This window comes from Myxine glutinosa, chromosome 5 (assembly GCF_964187855.1).
Source record: "Myxine glutinosa chromosome 5, kmMyxGlut1.1, whole genome shotgun sequence".
Taxonomy (NCBI): domain Eukaryota; kingdom Metazoa; phylum Chordata; class Myxini; order Myxiniformes; family Myxinidae; genus Myxine; species Myxine glutinosa.
Window position 1 is genome coordinate 132,489,053 of NC_136265.1, and position 21,878 is coordinate 132,510,930.

Sequence of the window (21,878 nt, forward strand, 5' to 3'; positions counted from 1 at the left end):
CGGGTGATTATAGGGACAGTCACTAATACAATAAAATAATAATCAAGAAAGAGGGACAGTTTGGAGAAACTTTTTATCCCATATTTTTTTTCATTGGCACCGTGGTTTATATTATGGGTGCATATTATGTGCATCCATCTGAGCTATCAATTTAGCAATAACTTGGAAACTCAGGATTGTTTCTTGATTGTTATTTTTTTATATTAGTGACTGTCCCTATTCACCCATAAAACGGGGTGAATAGGGACAGCCATAAAAATCCTATTTAACCCATATATGGGGTTAATAGGGACTATAAGTTGCTTTTTTTTTTTAAACAAGAGAACACTTTCAACCCAAATATCAACAAATCAGTATGGTTATCAATTTTCAGCGGAAAAAGTTTCCGAACATTTTTTCAGTTTATGTCCCTATTCACCCCATTTCACGGTACTCAGCATTAGCAGGGCAGAGCATCGTGTGTGTGTGTGTGTGTGTGTGTGTGTGTGTGTGTGTGTGTTAATTGTATATACTAGGGCATGCCCGTACTATATATATATCTAAAATTATATCCCCCCCCTCTATTTACATGAAATGGTTTGGTCCAAAGCGAACGGCTTGCGAGTACGGTGACAATCCCCCCCCTCTATTTACATGGAATGGTTTGGTCCAAAGCGAACGGCTTGCGAGTACGGTGACAATCCCCCCCCTCTATTTACATGAAATGGTTTGGTCCAAAGCGAACGGCTTGCGGAGTTTGGTAAAGAAATCGCCATAGCGTGCACAAACGCGCAGGAAAGCGAAAGAATCGCAAATTAGTTTTAATTAGTTTTAAAACATAGTTTAACGCCAACATAGTTTGCCAACGTGAAATAAATGAATACGCTCTCAAATGTGCCGTCCGAGGCAGAGTCTGTTCGGCACGTTCGGCACACGTGATAGCTCGCTGCTCTCTGATTGGTTGAATCGTTTTTTGGACATAGCTCGGTAACTACTTGTCCGATTAATATGAAACCTTGAAAAGGCACATCCTCGGGTCCCCAGCAATATACCTGGCAAGTTTCAAGTATATCGGACCCGTAGTTGTCGAGAAACAGCGGTCACAGACAAACACACAGACATACACACATACACACACACACACACACACAGAGATTACTGGAATTATAGATAGATATGAAGGTCTGAACGTATCTGATGTCATTGTTGGTTTAATAGTCATCCAGTCTACCATGTGCAGGGGCGGATCCAGGGTTTCAAGACGTAGGGGTACACCAGGCCATAGCGCTGATGGGGAGGAAGGGGGGTGGTGAGCATGTGCGGATCTTCCCCCAGGAAATTTAAAAAAAATTATCATCAGAAACGGCGTTTCGTGCATTCTTGGAAGTTTCTGCAGCTCCTTGCGTTCTTCCCTGTGTTACATATTTATGTGAATGTATGCGAATTACCATTCAGGTCGTTGCTTATCCATGTGTAATAGATTAAGGGTTGTTGTGGTTGGAGGGTCAGGAGCCCTTCTGAAAAGTGTCCGGAAACGGAAGTGACCGGAAACGGAAGAGGAAAAGACACGAGGAAGAAAAGCGAGGAGGATTCTTCTTCCTCGCCCCGCTCCGACGAACGGTGGGATCGACCTTGCGCTGCATGGAAAAGCGGCGTTCCGAAGCCCGTCTGGCGAGAGGAGTTACCGGGACGTGTACCTACCCGGTGGAGACGTCAAGTTGACGTGGGGCCGTGCATCGACCCCGCGTCTGGCACCGTTCGCGGCACCGTCTAAACAGACGCGTACGTGTCGCACGTTGGGGGCCTAACACGCCTTGCAAGCGGCGTGGGGCTTTTGGCTTGCTTTACCGTACCCGCTTCGCGTGGCCATGAGGGGCTGCAGCCGCGGTGCCTGGTACGATACCTGCCCGGTGGAAACACGTCCACCCGGGGTTCGTTCAACCGCCCGAGTGCGGCGACGCCGACCAGCATCTTGGTCAGGAGGGGCCCAGAGACATTGTGAGGGGCAGAGACCGAAAGGGGGTCGTGAGTACAGAAGTGGACACACATATAAGATGGCCATCTTAATCATATAGGGAATTGATTGTGGATTGGGGAATTGTTGATGGTTGTTTGTTGTTGATTGCTCGGGGAATATATCCGTGATTGTATCCTTGAAATGGTATGATATCCTTACCCTGGAAATATATCATTGAACATCAGTTTCTCTTGGGTGGAATTCATAGGGATTGCGTTGCGAAAGCGCATAGATAATACTACTTTCTGGCGAAGGTCCTCTCACGGTCCGGGGGTCACCGAGACCAGGTAGTCACCGAGGGGACCACGTAACAGAATTGGGGGCTCGTCCAAATTACGATTCGCAATTGGGTCTACGTCCGGGATCTAAAAGTGTATTTGTATAAAATAATAAAATAATATTTTTATTAATTAAAATTTATTAATTAAGTATTAATTGGTAAATTTTTGGGAAATTGGGGTAAAGTCTTGGGTGAAGGTTAACAGGTGTTAACGATAGTCACCATGGCGTTTGTGGCACAGAACTTTGCGGTAACACCGAGTGAGGCACAGTTCCGAGCGTTACTAAAGTCGGACCTCTTGAAATTGGCCAAACATTTTAACGTGGAGGTCCGAACTAATTTGAGGAAGGCAGAGTTGCAGGCCACGGTGATACAATCTATGGTGGGATTAGGAACATGGGACGAGTTAGCCTGGGAGTGGCTACCCGAAGAACCAGAAGACGTTGAGCTCCGGAAACTGGAGTTGCAATTACGGAGCCAGGAACGGATCAAAGAAGAAGAAAGGAAAGCAGAAAAGGAAAGAGCAGAAGAAGAAAGGAAAGCAGAAGCGAGGAGAGAAGAGAAACAAGCAGAGGAAAGGAGAGTGGAACGAGAACTCCAGGAAAGGTTAGAAGGGAGAAAAGCAGAGGAGAGGAGAGCTGCAAGGGACCTCGAAGCAGAGGGGAGAAAAGCGGAAAGGGAATTAAAGGAACGTGACATGGAGCTTCAGCAAGAAATCAAATTCAAGGAGCTGGAGTTAATGAGAGAACGGGGAGAGGCACCACCCTTGCTGACGGGGTCGACACCTAACCAGAAAACCTGGGATGTGGGCAGACATGTGAGGCTGGTTCCACCGTTCAGTGAAAAGGAAGTCGCGAAATTTTTTCCACACTTTGAGAAAGTGGCTCGACAATTAAACTGGCCGGAGGAGGCCTGGACCATACTCGTGCAAAGTGTGCTGGTGGGGAAGGCTCAGGAAATTTATTCGGCGCTACCAATGGACCAATGTGCAGATTATGAGGTACTGAAGAAGCACATCCTCAAAGCCTATGAGTTGGTTCCGGAAGCTTACAGGCAAAAATTCAGGAATGCCAGGAAGAGGGAGAGTGAGACCCATGTGGAGTTTGCCAGAGTGAAAGAAAACATGTTTGATCGGTGGTGTGAGTCAAAAGGAGTCGGGAAAGACTTCGAAACATTGCGGGACTTGATCCTGGTGGAGGAATTCCAGCAGTGTGTCCACGAGGACATCAAAGTGTACCTGCAGGAAAAGAAAGTACCAAAGTTGTGGGACGCAGCCACCATGGCAGATGATTATGCCTTAACCCACCGAATAGGGGTCCACAAACCTAACTCCTCGCCTAGACTTCAGCAGGGGAGTTATGGAACACCCGGTGCGGAGAACGACCTTACATGGCGGCGGCCTCGAGATGATTATGGGGACAACTATGATACCCCACCTGTTCGAAATCAGAGGGATGCGGGCCCAAGACAAACTTATAGTTCGGGGGGCCCGAGGCAGACCACGAGTTTTTCCTCCGGGCCTACTTGCGCTTTTTGCAAGAAACCTGGACACTTGATGTCCAGTTGTTACCGCATGAAAAGGGAAGACCCAGAGCGGAGTCCGACTATTACGACTCCAAATGCAATGGTCATTGTGAGAAATCGCCATCAAAAGGGTTACCAACCATTTATTTCAGAGGGGTTTGTGTCACGGGATGGAGCCTCGACTAACCGGAAACCGGTTAGGATATTGAGGGACACAGGGGCACATCAATCTTTAATGCTTGAAGGCATTTTGCCATGGTCCGAGGAGACGGCAACGGGGGATAGTGTTCGTTTACAGGGGATCGGGGGCGGTGTTAGTGCTCCCCTTCATGTCATCCATTTGGAGTCCGATTTGGTGTCAGGACCGGTCACCGTCGGTTTACAAGCCACGCTTCCTGTAGAGGGTGTATCTGTGGTTATCGGGAATGATTTGGCCGGGGGTCAAGTTTATGGTAACCTGAGGGTTGGTAAAGAGCCCAGCAGGGAAAATAACACCACACCAGCTCGGGATGGCGACAAAAGTGCCAAGTTATTTGTAGGGGGACTGAACTTCAAAACAGAGGAAGAAGTTCTGACCTCTGTCTTCAACAGATATGGGCCGCTGGTGGAAGTGCGGTTGGTAAGAGACTGGGAAACGCAACAGTCCAGAGGGTTCGGCTTTGTCACGTTTGCCAGCACAAAAGACGCCAGAGAGGCAGAGAAGAATTGGAATGGCAAGGATTTGGAGGGTCGGACCATAACAGTAGGGAAGGCATTTCGTAGGTGTCGAGAGGTCTACAGGAGAGGACAACTGGGCGGTAGTTTTGGTGGTGGCCGCAGTCAATATTATTATGGAGGCTCCCGGAGTTACGGCCGCTCCCGAAGGAAGGATGGGCAAAGTAGTGGCCGAGAAGGAGACCGCTATTCATGGGACTACAGGGACAAGTGGTCCCACCCTAATTATTAGGGAAGTTCTGAGAAGTTGAAGCACTGAATGCGGCGGAGCCGCCGAGCCAAGATTCCTACACGGATTAACCGTGAACGCCGTTCCTAAAGGCGTCCATGTAGTGAACTTTCATGCACGGACTAACCGTGAACTCCACGTTCCTCAAGGCGCCCATGTAGAGAACTTTCCTGCACGGACTAACCGTGAACTCCACGTTCCTAAAGGCATCCATGTAGTGAATACTCGGCTTGGCCTCCCGGAAAAAGTGCTATCGAGTTGCTTAACTTTGGATCTTTGATCAACCCCTTAACCTTCATTCACAAGAAACTGACGGTCAAAGTCAGAGGGTCATGAGATGGAGTTTGATTTGGCAGGGACAATGTCGTTGCTGGTGCTTAGTCCAGAGGGAGTAATCTGGAGGGGTTGTGGTGAAATTTTGGTTGCTTTATTTTTAAGTGATAACTGTGCCCGGGGGGAACTGATAATGTGGGGGGGTTGAGTTATCTGGTTTGTTTCTCCAAATTGGCCGGCAAAGAAAGTTTTCGCTGGGTTCAAACTTTCTTTCTTGAAGGGGGGGAGTGTTACATATTTATGTGAATGTATGCGAATTACCATTCAGGTCGTTGCTTATCCATGTGTAATAGATTAAGGGTTGTTGTGGTTGGAGGGTCAGGAGCCCTTCTGAAAAGTGTCCGGAAACGGAAGTGACCGGAAACGGAAGAGGAAAAGACACGAGGAAGAAAAGCGAGGAGGATTCTTCTTCCTCGCCCCGCTCCGACGAACGGTGGGATCGACCTTGCGCTGCGTGGAAAAGCGGCGTTCCGAAGCCCGTCTGGCGAGAGGAGTTACCGGGACGTGTACCTACCCGGTGGAGACGTCAAGTTGACGTGGGGCCGTGCATCGACCCCGCGTCTGGCACCGTTCGCGGCACCGTCTAAACAGACGCGTACGGGTCGCACGTTGGGGGCCTAACACGCCTTGCAAGCGGCGTGGGGCTTTTGGCTTGCTTTACCGTACCCGCTTCGCGTGGCCACGAGGGGCTGCAGCCGCGGTGCCTGGTACGATACCTGCCCGGTGGAAACACGTCCACCCGGGGTTCGTTCAACCGCCCGAGTGCGGCGACGCCGACCAGCATCTTGGTCAGGAGGGGCCCAGAGACATTGTGAGGGGCAGAGACCGAAAGGGGGTCGTGAGTACAGAAGTGGACACACATATAAGATGGCCAGCTTAATCATATAGGGAATTGATTGTGGATTGGGGAATTGTTGATGGTTGTTTGTTGTTGATTGCTCGGGGAATATATCCGTGATTGTATCCTTGAAATGGTATGATATCCTTACCCTGGAAATATATCATTGAACATCAGTTTCTCTAGGGTGGAATTCATAGGGATTGCGTTGCGAAAGCGCATAGATAATACTACTTTCTGGCGAAGGTCCTCTCACGGTCCGGGGGTCACCGAGACCAGGTAGTCACCGAGGGGACCACGTAACACCTGGTCCAACATTTCAGCAGATTCGCGATGACTAATGGCCAGATAGAGGAACTGGGGAAATGACTTGACCAGCTGTTCCTTCTGCTCTAAATTGATGAATTGTGTGTCTGTGTGTGTGTGTGTGTGTGTGTGTGTGTGTGTGTGTGTGTGTGTGTGTGTGTGTGTGTGTGTGTGTGTGTGTGTGTGTGTGTGTGTGTGTGTGCGTGCGGCATGTTTTTGTGTCGTTCTATTGGAGCTTTCTGATATGGAATTTCTGATTTGTGTAGTTCTCGCGAAATGATTGTTATGATCTCCTGAGTTAATTAGGCTAATTAACTACAAAGAATCCAGAAGAATTCCCATGTTTCTAAACGCACGCCATGTTAAGGTGTATAGAGCAGCTTAATCGGTCCTTCCATGGCATGAATGGAGAAGATTGAATGGAAATGGAGAAGATTGTCATGGGGCCCGCAAGGCCAGCCCCCGCTCGAGCAGGGAAAATGGCCTTAAAATGCCTGTTGTGTTGTTGTTGTATGGCATGGCATTCTCACTACAAAATAAATAACAAAAACAATGATAACATTTTACAAAGCATTTCCCCGTGATCTTCGCATCATATCCGCTGGAGCGGCTGCTGCGCATGGTTTCCCTTTGGACGATGAATTTATGTGACGAAAGCATGGTTTTTTTACCGTCACACTTGGAGTGTTTTCTAATAAAGCAAAAGTGATTTAAAACCTCTGAGCGTTGGTAAGCTGCCTGGAACGTTCCTTGTTCAAAATCATCTGGACACAAGGGCCGTTTCAGGATATTCACAGCTTATAATTTATCATCGAAAATCCGAAGCGTTTCCGCTGCGTTTCCCCTGCTCTCCCTTCCCCCCGGATTCACCAGTGGTGTTTTGTGATGGCCTTCTGATGTCTTCAAACTCCTGATAGGTGGCTTCATCTTTGAAAATAGAGAACTCTTGGGCAGATATTCCGAATATAGTTCTTCACTTTTCTTCAAGTTTCAATACAATGCATGACCCTGAAGTTCATGTAACCGTTTTTTTCTACAATGTTCTTAATCGGGTAACTAATTTTTGTGCTTTGTGTTCATTTCAGCCTTTCTAGAGCACAGCATCTTGAGCCCTCTCCTTTCTGTGGTCTACATGTGGGGTGGGGACATTTTGTATCCACTCCAGCTGCCTGTTCCAAATGCAGATATCGTGCAGGTTGCTCTGGGTCGCACGCAAAGGACAGGTATTACGAAAGCTGGGAAACTCATCGGCTGGGAGGTGCGTTTTCCAAATCCCTTTCAATTATATGATCCATTTATTTACTGTGCTGTTATTTTCCATTAATACTGCCACCATTTCAGCAACAATTTCCTTCGGGCTTAGCTTCTGTAAGTTTAAGAAAACGCACTTTGGTGTTTGAAGCATACTCTTCTTTGCTATAAAAGGAGCTGTGCGTGCATCTGTCCATCTATGCGTGCATGCCAGTTCCATCGACAAGACAAAAATTGAACCTTTTGATGTAAATTCAAAGTGTTACGTCTGGCACAAGCCTAACACTACACATAATAAACATCCTCCCTACTGTCAAGCATGGTGGTGGCAACATCATGTTATGGGGCTGCTTTTCATCAACAGGGACTAGCAAGCTTGTCAGGATAGAAGGGAGAATGTATGGTGCAAAGTACAGGAGAATCCTTGATGAAAACCTGCTCAAGTCAGACATGGATCTGAAACTGTGTAGGAGATTCACATTTCAGCAGGATAATGATCCGAAGCACAAAGCTAAAGCAAATTGGTGTGGTAAATAAGAAGAAAATAAATGTTCTTGAGTGGCCCAGTGAAAGTCCTGATTTGAATCCAATTGAACATTTATGGTTGAGACTTGAAGATTGCAGTCCATCGACGATCCCCGTCAAACTTGGCGCAACTCGGGTAATTTTCATGTGAAGTATCGGCAAAGATTTCACCATCTCACTGTGCAAAGCTGGTGGAGGCCTACCCAAAAAGACTCATAGCAGTCACAAAAAGGATGAAGTGATTTGATTTCAGTGAATATATGGATCCAGATCCGGAGACGATACTTTTTAAAGTGATTCTTCACTATTGAGAGATAGGGCCAAAAACTATGTATAGCAGGATATCTCAAAAAGCTTGGGACGGATTCGGCCCAAACTTGGTGGACAAGTTGGGGGTGTGACAAGAACAAGCCGATTAGATTTTGATTCAGGTCCGAATCCAGATCCGACGTGTTAGTGGGATGCAAAACGTTCAGCCTGGCATAGATATGGTCTCTACCAAGTGCCGTTCTAGTACTCTCCTGTTTTCTTGAAGCACCAGGTACATATAACAAGTCAAAACATTCCTTACTCAACCTCTCAGTTTTGAGCTCTTTCAATGAGCACAAGAATAAAAGGCTTCCTTTCTTCATTTTTTTTTAAATTCTTTTATTTTATTTTATTTAAAATACTGAATCGAGGCTCGTGAAAGAGCTGACATTTACTTCACAAACAAATCAACCAGACAAACAAAATATATAAAAAGAGGGAGCGGAAGACAAGAGAAGGGGAAGCACACAAACACTTGAGAGCACACAACATTTAAGAGCAGGGAGATGTGTGGGAGGGACAGGGCTTGGGGGGAGGAGGCGTGGGAAGGGGGGGGGGGGTGCGAGAAGTATAAAACACAAGGACACCAAGGACTTCCAGGACAGAAGATGGTATTTCAAAAAAGTGGATTTGGGGTGAAATTAGCGGGGGTAGAAAAGATCAAGGTTTTGGATGGGGGAAGATAAGAGATGGTGGTGAACAGCAGTTTTAAAGACCTGGAGGGTGGAGTGGGATTGAAGAGAGTGAGGGAGTTTGTTCCAGAGGCGGGAGAAAAGAGGAATGAAGGAGTGAAGGTGAGCAGAGAGGCTTGATTTTGGCAGTTTAACCATAAGAGGGTTGCAGGCAGATCTTGTGCGACCTGCAGGAATATTTGGGGGACACAGCCCAGAGAGAGCTGGGGGGCCAAGGCCAGAGAGGAGTCGGTAGAAGATGGAAAGACCATCACTCCATAGAGTGGAGTCATCAGCAAAGAGATAGAGAGGATTTTCCAGAGAGTCGGAGAGATCATTGATAAAGACCAGAAATAGTACAGGGCCCAGAACACTACCCTGGGGAACTCCAGCCAGAACAGGAAGGGGAGATGAGAGAAATCCATTCAGGGCCACACGTTGACTACGACCAGAGAGGAAGTCCGCAAGCCATGCATGGAGATTTCCATGGATACCATAGGAGGAGAGTTTGGTGAGCAGAGCTGGGTGCCAGACCGTATCGAACGCACGTGATATGTCAAGGGAGACAGCTCTAATTTCCTGTTTGGCATTGAGGACCTCCATCCATTGTTGAGACAGTAGAAGCAACATGTCCAGGGCAGAATGACCTGGTCTGAATCCAAATTGATGATCGGAGATCAAGCCATTGGAGAAGAGAAAGGATTTGATATCCGAAGCAATGATGGATTCCATGACTTTGCTGATAATTGGAAGCAGGCTGATTGATCTGTAGTTGCAAGGATATGTTTTTGCACCTTTTTGTGTAAAGCGGTAATGTTTGCTGATTTTCAAGATGCTGGCAGATTCCCTTGAGCAAAAGAGAGGGCGAAAAGAACAGAGAGAGGGTGAGATAGAGCGGCAGAGCAGGATTTTAGGACCCGTGGGCTGATGCCATCTGGTCCAGTTGCAGAATCAGAGTCGAGGTTTGACAAAAACTTCTCCACCTTGTCAGGAGAGAAGGACACAGAGTCCAGGAGCAGTTGGGTTCGACTGGGAAAGGTGGGAACAGAGAGAGATGGGCTTGGGACACAAGATTTTGAGGCAAACACTCAGATTTTGAGAGTTGAGGCATTCGGCTTTGTCACGTGCGGTGTCAACTGTGTAGCCATTTGAGGTAAGGGAGGGGATGGAGGGGGAACAAACACCAGAAACGGATTTGACCAAACGTCACCAGGATTTGGAGGAAGGAGACAGGTTTGAGAGTTCAAGCTTGAGTGAGGAGAGATAGTGCTTCCTGGCACTCCTGAGGGTAGACACACACTTGTTCCGAGCTTGGTGGAAGGAACTGAGTTTGCCTTCAGTTGGATTTGCCTTCCAAGAGGCAAAGGCAAGTTGTTTCAGGGCAACCGCCTCACCACAAGATTCAGTGTACCATGGACAGGAGGAAGGGTAAGACAACTGAAGACAAGATGGGATAAATCTGTGCATGAGAGAGAGCAGTTTGCTTTGGAAGAATTCCCAGGAAGAATTGATGTCAGAGGCGGTAGAGATGGGAGACCAGTCCAGATGACTGATGGCTGCTTGCAGACCGTGCCAGTCAGCCTGAGTGAAATGCCAGACTCGTCGGCGCTGAGGAGGCTCTCTGAGTCTCTCCCTCTGTCCTGTCTGTCCTTTTGTCTGTCCATTTGTGTGTTTGTTTGTGAACAAGATATCTCACAAAGTTGTGGATGGATTCAGACGAAATTTGGCAAAGAGGTAGTGTATGTGACGAGGAAGAAATTATAAGATTTTGGTGAAGATCCGGATTCGGCTACGAGAATTTTTTTTCGTGATTCTTCACCATTGGGAGATAGGGCCAAAAACGATACATAGCGGGATATCTCAAAAAGTTATGGACGGATTCGGACGAAACTTGGTGGACAGATTGGGTGTGCGACAAGGAAGCATTGTTTCAATTTATGTGAAGATTCAGATCCGGATCTGGCTCGTATAATTTTTTAAGTGATTCTTCACCATTGAGTGATATGGCCAACCAGGCAGAGGTATGCTCTCTACTGAGTGCCGTTCTCGTTTTACTTTTGATCTTGTGCGGCCAACGATAAATCGCGGCTTTCGGAGGATAACTCTTCACATGCTTTGCCTTAATTTTCAATAACTTTGGGTGCCGTAACCTGTAGTAATGTCTATCACTCAATGCCCTGTCAGATATATTAGTACACCCATTTACTTGACATGTGTTAACCATTACTTCAGACTTAGTCATAAAGATAGCTGATTACTGGACAAATGGGGCTGACTTGGTGGTCTCTACAGATACGCACACTCGCCTCTAACCTCTCTAGCCTGGGTTTGAATCCCGACCCAGTTATTGACTGTCATACCGTTATTTCACAGACTGGGCAATTCATCAATGAATGTGCCGTCCCTCGGATGGACGTTAAACAGGCGTCCCGTCTGCCAGCATTCGTTGGTGGACGTTAATATGGTGACCTTCACAAAGGGGAGGCGAGCTATCGCTGGCACCCTGACAAATTACGGATTCCTGTCCTAATCAGCAGAGGGCATTGCATCAGCAACACAGCAGTGCCTTCAGCCAATGATGCTACCCCGCAGCCTTGTACTGTATACGAACGACGAAGTACAGGACAATTAGCCATGGGGTGGGGTTCAAGCTTGAAAAACAAACTGCTCACCAAACTCTCCTCTTTTGGTATCCATGGAAATCTCCACGCATGGCTGGCGGACTTCCTCTCTAGTCGTAGTCAACGTGTGGCCCTGAATGGATTTCTCTCATCTCCTCTTCCTGTTCAGGCTGGAGTTCCCCAAGGCAGTGTTCTGGGCCCTGTGCTTTTTCTGGTCTTCATCAATTATCTCTCTGACTCTTGAAAATCCTCTCTATCTCTTTGCTGATGACTCCACTCTCTGCCGCTCCATTCCTCATCCCTCAGATCGGCAGTCTGCAGCCTCCTCACTCTCTGCAGACCTGGACAAAATCACAGACTGGGCAAACAAGTGGAACATGTCTTTCAATCCTGACAAATCTCACACTCTTACGATGTCTCTCCGAAATGACCGACTGGACAACCCTCCCATCTACTTTCTGAATAATCCACTCCAAGAAGTTCTGTCACTCAAGCTTTTGGGTCTCACTATCTGCCATGATCTTTCCTGGGAAAACCACATTTCCAAGCTGGCCTCCAAAGCCAGTCGCCGACTGGGCATCCTCCGTCGTGCGAAGTCCTTCCTTGGCACACCTGAGTTCCTCACCACATACAAGGCTTTCATCCGCAGCTCAATGGAGTACTGCTCTCCCCTCTTGGCTGGTGCTCCTGCCTCACACCTAGCTCGTCTTCACGCTGTTGAAACCAAAGCGTTCAGAATCATTGGAATCTCCCGCGATGACGCTATCTCCGAGGGCCTTTCACTTAATCACCGCGCAGGTTGGTGGTCTTTCCGTCTTCTCCCGACTCCTCTCCGGCCTTGCTCCCCCAGCTCTCTCTGGGCTCTGTCCCCCAAATATTCCTGCAGGTCGCACAAGATCTGCCTGCAACCCTCTTATGGTTAAACTGCCAAAATCAAGACTCTCTGCTCACCTTCACTCCTTCATTCCTCTTTTCTCCCGCCTCTGGAACAAACTCCCTCACTCTCTTCAATCCCACTCCTCCCTCCAGGTCTTTAAAACGGCTGTTCACCACCATCTCTTATCTTCCCCAATCCAAAACCTTGATCTCTTTCTACCCCCGCTAATTTCACCCCAAATCCACTTTTTTGAGGTGACTTTTGACTTCTTTCCTGGAAGTCCTTGGTGTCCTTGCGTTTTATACCTATCCTGCCTCCCCCCAGGCCCTCTCCCTCCAAAAACATCTCCCGATGTCCCTGCTCTCAAATGTCGTGTTTGTGTGCTTCCTCCGCTTCTCTCCCCATCTTGTCGACCGCTCCCCTTTTTATATACTTTGTTTGCTTGTTTGTTTGATTTGTTTGTTTGATAAATGTTAGCTCTTTCACGAGCCTCGACTTAGTATACAAAAAAAAAAAAACCAATCCCTCTAGGATTGCGGACCTCAAATGTTGATGTTCCTAGTACAAAGGGTCGATTGTTGTGTTTCATCTCCTGCTCTTTTCCCCCTTTTCCTGCGAATTAATTTCCTTTGGTATTGCATTCAACTTTTGCCCCCATTACCCCAATGCCAGTTCATATCCTCTGTCAATTTTCTTTGCTTGAACCTCAATCTTGCAAAGAAAACTAAAAAAAAAAAACCCAGATGCAGTCGAAAGGCGATTATATTTGGGTACTGGCTCAGAAGGATCTCCATTGTTTGCTAGCTATTACTGCAGTACCTCAGGTGGTTCAGAAAACATCTGGCTTGGGTACAGCGCTTCTCAGCGAGGAGGTACCGGAATGTGGGGAGTGATCATGCCTTCTCTGCTCGGTTCACAAAGCAACTCGACGTTAAGATGGAAACACACGAGTCAAAAGACTTAATTGGTGTACGATGTACATTTGGACCGCTACAGAATCCATGAGTGTTTTTGGGTCAGAACCTCCTTCTTATGATTGTGCAGAAATTAAATTTGTCATCAGAGAGAGATCCATGAAAATTAAATACTTTTTTTTCACAAGAAGCATCTGGTGGAAACCCGCAATGTTTTCTTGTCGTAGCAAACTCCACCAGGCATGGATCGCTGCTTGCTTCCTGGTGCCGTGGATTCATCGGAGCAGCAGTTCTCCTTCCGTTTTGTAGACGGTTTGTCTGGAGTGACGATGAAGCAGATCGCTTGTGGTGACCTCTTTACTGTGTGCCTCACTGGTGAGTTATAATATAGATATATGTATCTGAGCATTCACACCTAATAGTACTGATCTGTTTTTAGTGTCCTAGCTTTTCCAACTCAATAAGTTCTACTTTGTGTATTTTCTGCAACACTAGCTTGTTTTTTTCTGCACGCACATTTGGCAGATAGAGGAATCATCATGACTTACGGAAGTGGGAGTAGCGGTTGTCTCGGTCACGGCAACTACAAAGATGTTAATAAGGTAAGATACACTGTGCTTGTTGCGGTTTCTTTTTCTCAGTATCTTGTTACATTGTGGAATACCTTGTACACGATCTAATGTCTTTACAAACCCAATAGCCTGTTGTATCAAAGTTTCTCTGTATCAATGCTTAGCCAATAACATTTAGAATTTTTTAAAGATACATTTACATATTATGCTGCTCAAGTTTAATGCTTTTCTATTTCTACTGTGGAGGTTTTCATTTACAAAAATGCAAGTTATATTTTAAAGCTATAATCGTCTTATTTAACTGAAAGTGACTTCAATTTTATGCTGCATCCCCATCTGATTGGGTATTCTTAAATATATGAAAAGGCCATTTCCTTCCTGCCCAGTAGATTTGTGTGTTAATCATCTGCAGGTACTGCTCCCATCCTGTTCATCCGTTGGTGTTTGTGGTGTGGCTTTCCCAGAGAGGTACTGCTCCCATCCTGTTCATCCGTTGGTGTTTGTGGTGTGGCTTTCCCAGAGAGGTACTGCTCCCATTCTGTTCATCCGTTGGTGTTTGTGGTGTGGCTTTCCCAGAGAGGTACTGCTCCCATTCTGTTCATCCGTTGGTGTTTGTGGTGTGGCTTTCCCAGAGAGGTAGTGCTCCCATCCTGTTCATCCATTGGTGTTTGTGGTGTGGCTTTGCCACAAAGGACCTGCTCCCATCCTGTTCATCCGTTGGTGTTTGTGGTGTGGCTTTCCCAGAGAGGTACTGCTCCCATTCTGTTCATCCGTTGGTGTTTGTGGTGTGGCTTTGACACAAAGGACCTGCTCCCATCCTGTTCATCCGTTGGTGTTTGTGGTGTGGCTTTCCCAGAGAGGTACTGCTCCCATCCTGTTCATCCGTTGGTGTTTGTGGTGTGGCTTTGACACAAAGGACCTGCTCCCATCCTGTTCATCCGTTGGTGTTTGTGGTGTGGCTTTCCCAGAGAGGTACTGCTCCCATTCTGTTCATCCATTGGTGTTTGTGGTGTGGCTTGCCCAGAGAGGTACTGCTCCCATTCTGTTCATCCGTTGGTGTTTGTGGTGTGGCTTTGCCGCAAAGGACATGCTCCCATCCTGTTCATCCGTTGGTGTTTGTGGTGTGGCTTTGCCGCAAAGGACCTGCTCCCATCCTGTTCATCCGTTGGTGTTTGTGGTGTGGCTTTGTTGCACATGTACTGTTCCCATCCTTTTCATCCGTTGATGTTTCTGGTGTGGCTTTGTTGCACAGGTACTGTTCCCATCCTGTTCATCCGTTGGTGTTTCTGGTGTGGCTTTGCCAGACAGGTACTGCTCCCATCCTGTTCATCCGTTGGTGTTTGTGGTGTGGCTTTGTTGCACAGGTACTGCTCCCATCCTTTTCATCCGTTGATGTTTCTGGTGTGGCTTTGTTGCACAGGTACTGTTCCCATCCTGTTCATCCGTTGGTGTTTCTGGTGTGGCTTTGCCCGACAGGTACTGCTCCCATCCTGTTCATCCGTTGGTGTTTCTGGTGTGGCTTTGCCAGACAGGTACTGCTCCCATCCTTTTCATCCGTTGATGTTTCTGGTGTGGCTTTGTTGCACAGGTACTGCTCCCATTGTGTTCATGCATTGGTGTTTGTGGTGTGGCTTTGTTGCACAGGTACTGCTCCCATTCTGTTCATCCATTGGTGTTTGTGGTGTGTCTTTTCCACGCAGGTACTGCTCGCATCCTGTTCATCTGTTGGTGTTTGTGATTGTTTGCTAATATATCATTGACGTTGACGTTTGTGATAAAGTTTCATTTCATAGTCCAGCCCTGTGGGTATGTGAAAGCCTCGCATCTTGCTCAGCTTGACGACGTGAAAAACAAGGCCAATCACATTCGCATAGCAGACATGTCAGTGGTTTCTCTGTCTTCTAACACTTCCTTTATGGTCGTACACCCTCTGCTCTTTTCATGCTTTGCTGCCTCGCTTTGCTGATGTTGGTGGAGTGTCACCTATAAGGAATCGACAACAGACCAAGGTTGGTTCGACACGGGAGGATAATATTTATGAATTTATTGTTTAGTGTGTATAATGTGGTGGGTCTGTGGGGCAAAAAGCAGAAGGTGTGGAGGGAACAAAGTCGCATTTGAAGTAGCAGAGAGAGATAACGCATAGAGAGAGAGGGAGAAAGGGAGAGGAGGAGAGAGAGGGAGAGAGGTAGAGAGGGAGAGAGGGAGAGGAAGAGAGAAAGGGAGACACAGAGAGACAGACACAGAGAGACACAGAGAGACACAGAGAGACACAGAGAGAGAGGGAGAGAGAGAGAGAGAGAGTAGTTTCTCTCCGTCTGCCTGCTGCTGAGGTACACTATTTACTCTTCGAATCTTTGACTTCACTGTTTCTTGAGGTGCAAGATGAGAAGAAGCAGCACAAGGCCACAGGTTGTAGCCTGGCTGTATTGGTATTGCAAATGAATGCCTTGTATCTGATGGCATCGAAGGAATGAATAAACCTTGCGGCGAATCTCAAAGCAGCAAACAAACCCTGTTCGTATGTTTGGGCCTTGACAAGTCACGGCAAAATGTAACACATTTGTAGCCCATGTGGTTTGTGTAATACTTCAAGTATAAGTTTTAATTGGCTTTGCATTGTTTGTTTCAGCCCAAAATGCTAGAAGCCTTGCTTGGGTATGAAGTTGTTTCGGTGTCATGTGGAGTGTCACATGTAATGGCTGTCACCAATGAACGAGAAGTATATTCTTGGGGAAGAGGAGACAATGGTATTACAGCATTCTTCAACTGATTGTTTTGTTTCAATTCGAATTCTCGAATGGTTATTTGTCATATTTCCTTTGTCATTTGCTCTGTCATTTGACTGCCATGCATGATTTCCTTTTGCTTATCAATGTGAGCTAATGTTACATGCTAATGATGAAACACTCATTGAGCATCAACAAGACGTACTTATTACTAAGTAAGATATGAATACCTATCCAAAACCTCTCTTTACCACATGTACCAGCTTTGCAGATCAATTTTTCCTTTAAGTACTTTTGAGTTATAAAAGCAATCTTTTATATATATATATAAATATATATATATATATTGTTACGGTTTTTAGAACCTTCACATGTAAATTTAGTAGTAAATTCCCTTATAAATGACCCCTGTGTACATTTCCCCTTAATTGGCTGTTAATTAAAGATTGCACTGTGGCGGACACGAAAGCTCACTGGCGTGATGGCATCATTCCGCGCACCAAGTCGGCGTCGGCCACGCCCGAGGGGTAGGCGTGGCCTCGGGATATACACGGGGCTCGCAGCCCCGAGCTCCTCAGTGCTACAGTGGAGCTCTTCCAATAAAGACTCTTTCTTGTTACCTGCGTTGTCCGCTTCCCTTCTTGGTAAGCAAGGCGTGCGCGTAGCATCGCACTACATTGGTGACCTCGACGTTAGCTCAGCCATAGCTGACCAACCGAACACGCCATAGCAATGGCAAACAACGCAGTTGTGGTCAAACTCCCTGAGTTCTGGGAGGCTCAGGCCGAGGTCTGGTTTGTTCAGGCCGAGGCCCAATTTCGGCTTCGGCGCATCACGAGCGACGAGACCATGTACTTCCACGTGGTCGCCTCCCTCGGGCCTGGCACAGCCACCCGCGTCGTGTCTCTCCTGAGGATTCCACCAGCCGGCCACAGGTATGAGGCGCTCAAGCGTCTCCTCCTCGCCACGTTTGGCCTCACGGAGGATGCAAGAGCCGACCGCCTCCTGGACCTCCCCGAGCTCGGCGACACGCGACCGTCGGTCCGCATGGACCATATACTGTCGCTGCTGGGCGACGGAACCCAGGATTTTCTATTCCGAGCGCTATTTCGACGCCAGCTGCCGGCACGAGTACGCCTCGCGTTGGCCGGTTCCATGATAACGGAACCCCGAGCTCTCGCTGCCGAGGCCAACAAGTTCTTCGCGGCTTTGGACATGCGGGTGAGTTTTGGTGCGGCCGTCGCGGCTCCCGGGGCTGCGGCGGCTGCGGCTGCACGCCCCTACTCCGAGCCCAAAACTGCTGCGGGTGACCACCCCTACTACGCGATGCACCGCGTGGCCGCTGAACCTCCTGCGGGTGACCACCCCTACTCCGACGGGCGCCTCGTGGCATACGCCACGCCACGCCCACCTCCGCCGCCGCGGAAAAAACCGCAAGCCTGGTGCCGGTTTCACACCAAGTTCGGCCACGAGGCTCGGCAGTGTCGCCCGCCGTGCTCATTCGGCAGGTCGGGAAACGCCCGGGCCGGCGCTCGGTAGTGTCCCTGAGCGCCGGCCGGTCAAACAGCCTACTATTCATCAAGGACACCTTGTCCGGGCGCCATTACCTATGCGACACAGGAGCGCAGGTGAGCGTCGTCCCCGCCAGTACGTCGGACAAGCAAACCGTGGGCCGGGGCCCTGCGCTGCTTGCCGCCAACGGTACGTCCATACGCACATACGGAAAACGTTGCCTCTCCCTGCGGTTCGGAGGGCAAGTTTTCCGGTGGTCATTCGTCACCGCCGACGTGCCCATGGCACTGCTTGGCATGGACTTCCTGTGTGCAAATGGGCTGTTGGTCGACGTAAAGCACAGACGCCTCATCCAGGCTGAAACGTTCAGCTCGCTCGCTTGCGCGCTGCCTAGCTCATTGAGCAGCTCACCGAGGGGCTCACCGAGCGGCTCGCCGAGTGGCTTGCTGAACGGTTCGGTGCCGGCGAGGTTGATCTGTACGCTTCCGACAGCGGACGAGTTCGCCCGCCTCCTCGCCAGCTTCCCGGCCCTCACACGGCCCACCTTCTCGGCGGGGGCCGTCAAGCATGGGGTGGTACATCACATCCCCACCGCCGGGCCACCGGTCTACGCCCGGGCACGCCGCCTCGAGCCAACGAAGCTCGCGGTAGCTAAGGCAGAGTTCGCTACGCTGGAGCAGCTCGGCATCGTGCGGCGCTCCGAGAGTGCTTGGGCGTCGCCGCTCCACATCGTGCCAAAGCCCGGCGGGGGATGGTGACTGTGCGGGGACTATCGCCGTCTCAACGACGCCACCACCCCCGACCGCTACCCCCGTCCCCCACATTCAGGACTTTTCCGCCCGTTTGGCGAATATCTCCTTCTTCTCGAAGGTGGACCTCATACGCGGATACCACCAGGTCCCCGTCAGGCAGGAGGACATCCCGAAGACGGCGGTCATCACGCCATTCAGACTGTTCGAGTTCCTTCGGATGCCCTTCGGGCTGAAAAATGCAGCTCAGGCGTTCCAGCGGTTAATGGACAGCGTCTTGCGCGACTTGGAATTCGTCTACGTCTACCTGGACGACATCCTCGTCGCAAGCGCGTCCCGCGAAGAGCATCGCCGCCATCTCCGCACGCTCTTCGAGCGCCTGGGCCAGCATGGCCTCATCATGAACCCCGCCAAGTGCCGGTTCGGCATCGCCGAAATCGACTTTTTGGGGCACCGCGTCACCAGGCACGGAGCCGTCCCCCTGCCGGCCAAGGTGGAGGCGGTGAAGGGGTTTCCGCACCCCCGCACGATCAGGGGGCTCCAGGAGTTCCTGGACATGGTGAACTTTTACCATCGGTTCCTGCCCCGCATCACCCAGCTCCTGCGCCCCCTGCACGAGACCCTCCGGGGGAAGCCGGGCAAAGGTGACGTTGCTTGGACCGAGCAGATGGACGCAGCGTTCGCGGGCGCGAAGTTCGCCTTGGCTAACGCCACCATGCTCGCGCACCCGGCGCCCGATGCGCCGATCGCCCTCACCACCGACGCGTCGGACTACGCGGTGGGTGCGGTGCACGAGCAATGGGTGCGTGGTGCTTTCCAACAGCTGGCGTTCTTCAGCCGGCAGCTTCTCCCACCCGAACGCCGCTATAGTACCTTCGACCGCGAGTTGCTCGGGCTTCACCTGGCGGTCAGGCACTTCCGCCATCTGCTCGAGGGCCGTGCGTTCACGGCCTTCGTCGACCACAAGCCCCTGGTCTTCGCAATGGCCAAGGTCACCGAGCCGTGGTCGGCCCGGCAGCAGCGTCACCTCTCGGCCGTGTCCGAGTACACGACAGACATCCGGCACGTCGCGGGGAAGGACAACCCAGTGGCGGATTGCCTTTCCCGGTCAGTCGCCCACGCAGTCCAACTCGGCATCGACTATGCCCAGATGATGGCGGACCAGACCACCGACCCCGCCATCCAGGCCTTGCGGACCGCCGTCACGGGCCTCCGCGTCACCGAGGTGCCGTTCGACGGTGCGGGCACGGTCCTCTTGTGCGACGTCTCCCTCGGGCGGCCCCGCCCCGTCGTGCCCGCGGGCTGGCGGCGCCAGGTTTTTGACACCATCCACGGCCTGTCCCACCCGGGCACGAGGGCCTCCCTGAGGTTGGTCGCCGACAAGTTCGTCTGGCATGGCCTCCGGAAGGCCGTCCGCGGTTGGACCAGGACGTGCCTCGCGTGCCAGCGTGCGAAGGTGCACCGCCATACCCAGGCCCCGTTGGTCCTGTTTACGGTGCCGGAACGTAGGTTCGACCACGTTCACGTGGATCTGGTGGGACCTCTGCCTCCCTCGCGGGGTTTCACCCATGTCCTCACAATGGTGGACCGCACCACCCGGTGGCCGGAGGCCGTGCCTTTGGCGGCGACGACGGCGGCGGACCTCGCACAGGCGTTCATCGCCACCTGGGTCGCCCAGTTCGGCGCCCTCTCGGACATCTCGTCCGACCGCGGCCCCCAGTTCACCTCAGAGCTCTGGGGGGCGGTCGCGCGGGGGCTCGGGGTCCAGCTGCACCGAACCACAGCCTACCACCCCCAGGCCAACGGCCTGTGCGAGCGGTTCCACCGCTCGTTGAAGGCCGTGCTCCGGGCCACCCTCCGCGACGGCGGCTGGGTCGACAGGCTCCCCTGGGTCCTGCTGGGCCTCCGGACGGCGCCCAAGGACGACCTGCGCGCATCCGCGGCGGAGTTGGTCTTCGGACAACCGCTGCGGGTGCCGGGCGAGTTCCTCCCCGCCCCCCGGCACCATGGTCCGCGGCGCAGGAGCGCTCCGCGCTGCAGGAGACCGCCCGGAGGTTCGCCCCGGTGCCGACGGCGCACCACGGGCACCCACCTACGCACGTCGCCCCGGAGCTTCGCACCGCTGAGTACGTCTTCGTCCGGCACGACGCCCACCGGACACCACTGCGGCCCCCGTACGACGGGCCTTTCCGCGTGCTGGAGACCGGGGTGAAACATTTCACCTTGGACATCGGCGGTACTCCCGACCACGTCTCCGTGGACCGCCTCAAGCCGGCCCACCTCGACGTGGACCACCCACCGCCGGTGGCTCGGCCCCCGCATCGGGGCCGCCCCCCTGCGGGCGGACCCTCAGCACCGCCCAGCCCCGCCGGCACGCTGCCCCCCGGTCCTGCACCCATCCCGGGTAAAGCCGGAGGCATTCCAGCAGACATCCCTGCACCCCGGACGCCGCCAGTCGCCAGAGGGCGCTTCGGCCGGGTCATCCGTTTGCCCCACAAACTCACCCTCCAGGTGCGCGGGAATTCTGGGGGGGCGCGTGTGGTGGACACGAAAGCTCACTGGCGTGATGGCATCATTCCGCGCACCAAGTGGGCGTCGACCACGCCCGAGGGGTAGGCGTGGCCTTGGGATATTCACGGGGCTCGCAGCCCCGAGCTCCTCAGTGCTACAGTGGAGCTCTTCCAATAAAGACTCTTTCTTGTTGCCTGCGTTGTCCGCTTCCCTTCTTGGTAAGCAAGTCGTGCGCGTAGCATCGCACTACAGCACCTTAGTTAATCCATGTACAACACGTAGGACACCATAGGACCTCTCAATAGTTATGTCATTAGTATGTGTTTCAGGCAAGGCTGTGTTTCCAATAATCGACTCTACGTTGCATCAATCAAATGAGATAGATCCCTTTCAATATCCCCAATGGCCTCCTAAAAG

The 21,878-nt window shown here is 50.8% G+C and overlaps 1 protein-coding gene across 1 annotated transcript in view; it reads left to right on the forward strand.

Moving 5' to 3' along the window:
- NEK8 (NIMA related kinase 8) overlaps positions 1–21,878 on the forward strand; it is a 73,908-nt gene that overhangs the window by 24,884 nt on the left and 27,146 nt on the right. Inside the window, exons 7-10 of the mRNA XM_068116188.2 lie at positions 7,306–7,478; positions 13,616–13,763; positions 13,914–13,990; positions 16,593–16,710. Of these exons, the coding sequence (XP_067972289.2) occupies positions 7,306–7,478; positions 13,616–13,763; positions 13,914–13,990; positions 16,593–16,710 (516 nt within the window). The remainder of the gene's footprint in view (positions 1–7,305; positions 7,479–13,615; positions 13,764–13,913; positions 13,991–16,592; positions 16,711–21,878) is intronic.